Raw genomic sequence first — 6024 nt, 5'->3', positions numbered from 1 at the left:
AGATATATAAGAATAATATTTGTTTTTTCTTAAAGCTAAAGGATGTGACTATTATATAATGTACTTAATATTACATAATATTGCGTACATTTTTTTTTTTTTTACAATCTATTTTGGATGTTACTTTGTGCCCCGGTCTCCCCTACGTGAGCCGCGTGAACGGCGTGCGTTTGGCGCGATTGTTCGTTGCCGGGCGACAGGGTTGTTGTGGACAGAGACGAATCGCGGACGCGAGGCTGTCACGACGCGTTACAGACGATCCTGTAATTCTTGTAATAATTCGTAGCATAATAACGTGTTGTTAAGAGAAACGTTCTCTCATTTCCGCTGACGTGTGCGCGAATCGGGGAGATCGGCGACGGAATAGAACCGCTACCGCGAGCGTAGCAATATATACTATATGAATACTTTTTACTAATATCTGTATTTTATTAATATTATTAGCTGCAACAAGAGAATTAGATATTCAATATGTTGCAAACTCGAGCACACAAGTTACTATAAAATGGAACTCTCCAAATCACTTAAACGTAGTGCTGTATGAAATAACATTAAAGGTAATTTTATGTAACTTGTTTACATGTTTATAAAAGTCGACATACATAAAAACATCTTTTGTTTTTTTGATATTACTTTAATTGTCTCTTAAACGCGATATGATTTTATTATATTATAATTAAATAATACAGTATTGATTATTTAAATTCGTAAATCTTTTATATGTATTGAAATTCAATTCGAGACGATGTAGCATGTACATAGTTTCAATTGTAGTTTACGTAATATATGTTATAGAAAGTATCAATAGTAATGATTTTAGACGTTATTAAGCTAAAAATATTTCTGCTGATTTTTGTATGCGTGTATACAAAAACTTGTATTTTAATTATATTATTCAGAATATTACTTTATTAATAAATTTATGATTGTGTATGATCATGTTTCCTAGATTACTGTGTACTATGGCTGTGAAGATTTAAATGAAACCACATCGGTTGCACCTAGTAAAACCTATACTACATCCGAAACAGTAATCACATTCTCAGATTTACATCCGTACGCTTCTTACACAGTAAAAGTGACTGCACATGAATCTCCGAATAGCAGTTATGGCGCAGAAATAACTTTTAATACAAACAAATCTGGTACATATAAAATATTGTTACTTCTCACAAAAACTTATTACTGACTTTAATATATAACAACTCACATAGCATCGCAAGTAGCGCAAACGTTTCTGCAACAGGGTTTCCGAAACTTAGCAACGTTTCGTGAAACGTTTCTAAAACGTCGTAGTAACGTAGTGGAAACGTCGAAATGTCCGCTTTTTAAGTTTCGCTCCGATTTCGTTAAAACGTATGAGAAACGTTGCCCGATACGTTGCAAAGTTTTTAATGTTTAAATTTTTATAAACACTGTAAAATACAATTATTCAACCATGCAGGTTTTGCCTGTTTAACCATTCTTTATCACTTAAGTAATCACTCCTTCCTGAACAATGGTTAAGCAGGCAAAAAATGCTTGATTTCAAAAATGTAAAAAAATATTTTACAATGTTTATAAAAATATAAACATTAAAACTTTGCAAACTTATCGGGCAACGTTTCTCACACGTTTCAACAAAATCAAACCGAAACTTCCAAAGCGGACATTTCGACTTTTCCGCTACGTTACTACGACGTTTTAGAAACGTTTCAGGAAACGTTGCTAAGTTTCAAAAAACCTGTTGCAGAAACGTTTGTGCTACTAACGATGCTATGTGGGAACGTAATAATACATATGTATGTATAACACTGTGTTTGAGTTAAAATTTTAATAATCAACATCTTTGTAGACATACCAACAGAAGTGTTTACAGAATTAAAAGCACAAAATTGGACATTATCATGGCAACCACCTAAAGATTGCTCAACGATTTCGGGATCATTAAACGCTAAAATAAAAATTAGCGGAGTTAGTACAGCTGTAAAACATTTCAGTGCAATTGAATTTACATCGCGTTGGTATATTGACTTAACTATACTAAATCCACCACTACTTAGTAACGAGCTATATCGAGCAACTGTTTATGTAGTAAGAGAATATAATAGTACAGAGAATTTCTCAGTTTATCGAGAACTGGACTTCAGAACGCCACTTACAGGTATATTTCATGCTTTTATTTTATTACTTCTACATTCTATTTTTTAAAACCGTGTATTAAAAAGAACATCGATCCAATAGCTCCACCTGCAATAGCAAATCTAGAAATTGTTGAGATTGATACTCGTTCAGTGCCACTTATATTACACTTGAGATGGTTACGTCCACTTTTAACCTTAAAAAATAATGATTCTTATTATAACGTTACTACTTATTGCAATCAATATGCCTATTCCGTTAAAGTGAATATAAATACCTTCTGTGATTTGTGGCAAGATTATATCTGCAGAATATTATATCTAGTTCATGAACCATGTTACAACATTCAGGTAAGAACAGAAACATTCAAAATATTTATTTTGCAGTGAAAAACGAATTTATATGTAAAAAATGTAATAAACAAATTATACTTTTAAATAACTATATATTAACAAAACAATGTATGCCATATTAAAATACTACACATATTAAAATAATATGTTATAGGTTTCGGAGATAAAAGAAAATGATACAGATGCAAGGTCACCGGCTAATGTATTTCAGGAAATGTTTAATATTACAAGTAAGTGAAAAGTAACAGACTTGACATGTACATGTCGTTACTTTTTAAAACTTTTGCATAACTTTCAGTTTTCTATTATTACTTTTATAAATTATATTCTACTTAAAAAGTCAAACGTACACAATACGTATAAATATAAGCGCATTTCTATATATATATATACAAAGTGTTCCAGAATTGGTGTGACATCTCTCGTAACCAAACAGAAAGAGTAAAAATGAGTCAAAAAATGCTGAACTATTTTTGTTCTATTATTTATACTTAAAGAAATAATTATTGAGTAAATCAGGCCGATCTTTAGCCAGGCGCACGTCAGTGAGGCACGCGCCTGTGTGTGTGAGCGCTTCGCGCGGTTCACTGACGTGCGCGTGGCTAAAAATCATCGCCTGGCTAAAGATCGGCCTGATCTACTCAATAATTATTCCTTTAGTATAAATAATAGACAAATAATGAATAGAAAAAAATAGGTCAAAACTTTTTGACTCAGTTTCGATTCTTTTTACCTGCCTACGAGAGATGTCATAACAATTCTGAGAACACCTTGTATACATATATATTTTAAAAATTTTTGTCTTTATTTTAATGTGACATTATGCTCAGTATAAATTTTTTTGTACGTACATGTCGTGTATCACTAGAAAAGTACTCAAAAAATACTTTTTTATAGTCGCTATTTACTTTATACTATAATCTTGTTTTATTTTACTGCTAAAATACACATAAGCAAACAACTTGAGTTTTTGTTGTACACCATAAAAATTTTATTCAAACTATATTTTGCAGAACCAGAGAAACCTGCATTTTTTACTTACACAATACTCAATAACAGTATAGTCGATTTACTATGGCATCATCCTTGGAAGACAAGTCGTCATCTACAATGTTTTCTCATCACCGTAGAAGAAAGTATTTCATATCTGAAACAGCGCATTTCTCAATCAACCGCAAAAACAGAGTATATTTATAGAGTAGATGAATATAAACGTAATTATACCAAGCGTTTACATTTACATCCATCGACAGAGTATCGAATCTTAATTCGATCTATGACAATCACAAACGAGACCAGTTTATTTAATTATGTAAATGTACAGACACCGTCAACCGCAACATTCAATGACGTTTTTTTACACGTCGTACCGGACGAATTTAATTCTACGATCATGGTATATATACCGCGTGTTCTTAATGACACGTATGATAGTGATTTGCACATTGTTGTGAAAGGATCTAATCGATGCAAAAAGTATTTACAAGTACCTAAAAGTTTACAAAAACAAGCAAATATAAAAAACAATGATGTCGCTTGGCAAGCTGCTAAGATCTCGGTACGTGTATATACAAAACCATTTTTACATTTAAATATGTAAAAAACATACATATAAAATAAAATAATTTTCTTTACTTTCAATTAGTACTATTATAAGAATTACGTATAAAAAACAAGTAAATGCATATATGTAAGTTTAAAACAGTTAAAACACACACAAGTGTGTGTGCGCGCACACACACACACTCACTCATACATACACATATATATAAATATATGTATATATACATTTTGTTTATGTTTCATTATTTCAGACAGATGAGATTGCTCGCAACAATTATACTTTCATAGTTGGTGACAACAAAACTTACGGAAATGCTAGGAATTGCCCACTACAACCTAATCAATCGTATGAGATACTAGTTTTTTTAACAGAAAGAAAGTTAATATTTCGAAGGTTAAATGAAAATCCCATGCTTAGAAATTCAACAAGCATTGGGAACGTTCTAGATCCACTACCTTATGGAATATGGCTTATTCCCATAATATTACTGCTCATTATGGGTGCCACAGTCTATTATTTCTACCGAAGGTATTGTATGTCTCTTATTAAATAAATAATAATAAATAATAATACATAACTATGTGTAAATTCATACTTAGTTTATTGCTTTTATGGGTCTCTTTCTGAGTGCCTTCATGTTAACAATTAAAGTTGTAAATACGTAGAAACATGATATCTACTTCATCTAAAAGGAGTGTTTAATGTTTACAGACGAAGACGACAAGTATTTAAACAGATACTTTCACAAAACGAGATGGAGGTGTGGCAAAATGCTGAAAGAACGAATGTCTTAGTAATCTTTAGTAATAATAGTAATATGTAGATCAGTAATAATAAAAGTAGAATTACTATTATAATTATTAACATATTTTAATGAATTACGCTCGATTGCTAAAGTACAACTCAACGTTGACAAACGCGCGTTACAGAACGCTTTGTGTCAACCTTGGTCTAAGATATGACATTGAAAAAAATGGTATAATTTAACACGTCGTAAGTTTTGTACTAACAAGGAGAGAGTACACACGTGGGGTCACCGATTTTGATTAAATTTTGCAGGTATGTAGTATCAGTGGAAGAGTGTTTAATGCTATCTGGAGACAACGCACTACTCAAGCGTTTTCGAGAAATCGTGGTTTACAGTTTTACACGTTGCTTAAGTAACGTTGGAATAGGACGATTTTCGAAGCGGAGGCGTAGCGCAGCGATTGGAGTCCAGACTCGTGGCGCGGCGCCTTATTTGCTGCGCTACGCCTCCGCTTCGAAAATCGTCCTATTCCAACGTTACTTAAGCAACGTGTAAAACTTTAAACCACAATTTCTCGAAAACGCTTGAGTAGTGCGTTGTCTCCAGATAGCATTAAACACTCTTCCATTGATACTACATACCTGAAAAATTTAAACAAAATCGATGACCTTACGGGTGTATTCTCCTCTTGTAAGTTCTCGAATTGAACACATTAGTGCCGTGAAACGTAACAAGCTAAATCTTTTTGAGACCGAATCATTATATTCGTTTGAGGTAAGTTTTAGGTTCTTTTTCAAGGAGAAAGAAGGGCAAAACCTTTCTCTTGCTCATACGTGTAAAATACTAATGTTTGATACAATCAAAATATTTACTTCTCAAATGTACCGTTTTGTTGTCACAAAACAAGAGTTAATCTATGAAAAGTTTTGTTAAATATCGGTTTAATAATAAATACTGAGTGACGACTCAAGCAAAGATCTTTTTATAGTTACTTTAACAATAACCTTTCTAATACATGTAAAAGTTAAAATACTTGAAATGATCTTTGCTAACTAAAAATTGTGTCAATTCTTTTGAAAAATTATACACGTATTTAATAGTAGATGCTTTTGCGGTGAGATATTAAAAATATTTGAAAATAGATCGCCACACATCAGAGACAATGTATACGACAATCAGGCTTGTGTGTTCCTAAAACATCTNCTTTTATTATCATCAGATAAATTTGCGGTTACTTT

At 32.1% G+C, this 6024-nt stretch overlaps 1 protein-coding gene across 1 annotated transcript in view; it reads left to right on the top strand.

Moving 5' to 3' along the window:
- Window positions 1-5036, top strand: part of LOC109860397 — a 12852-nt gene extending 7816 nt beyond the window's left edge. Inside the window, exons 13-20 of the mRNA XM_020439454.1 lie at window positions 445-557; window positions 950-1145; window positions 1835-2143; window positions 2224-2471; window positions 2629-2704; window positions 3488-4032; window positions 4289-4566; window positions 4750-5036. Coding sequence (XP_020295043.1) covers window positions 445-557; window positions 950-1145; window positions 1835-2143; window positions 2224-2471; window positions 2629-2704; window positions 3488-4032; window positions 4289-4566; window positions 4750-4861 — 1877 coding nt within the window. The 3' untranslated portion in view covers window positions 4862-5036. The remainder of the gene's footprint in view (window positions 1-444; window positions 558-949; window positions 1146-1834; window positions 2144-2223; window positions 2472-2628; window positions 2705-3487; window positions 4033-4288; window positions 4567-4749) is intronic.
- Window positions 5037-6024: the final 988 nt, after the last annotated feature.

Source organism: Pseudomyrmex gracilis, unplaced genomic scaffold (genome assembly GCF_002006095.1).
Source record: "Pseudomyrmex gracilis isolate BER0280 unplaced genomic scaffold, ASM200609v1 scaffold_375, whole genome shotgun sequence".
Taxonomy (NCBI): Eukaryota; Metazoa; Arthropoda; class Insecta; order Hymenoptera; family Formicidae; genus Pseudomyrmex; species Pseudomyrmex gracilis.
This window is presented reverse-complemented; position numbering and strand designations above follow the sequence as displayed.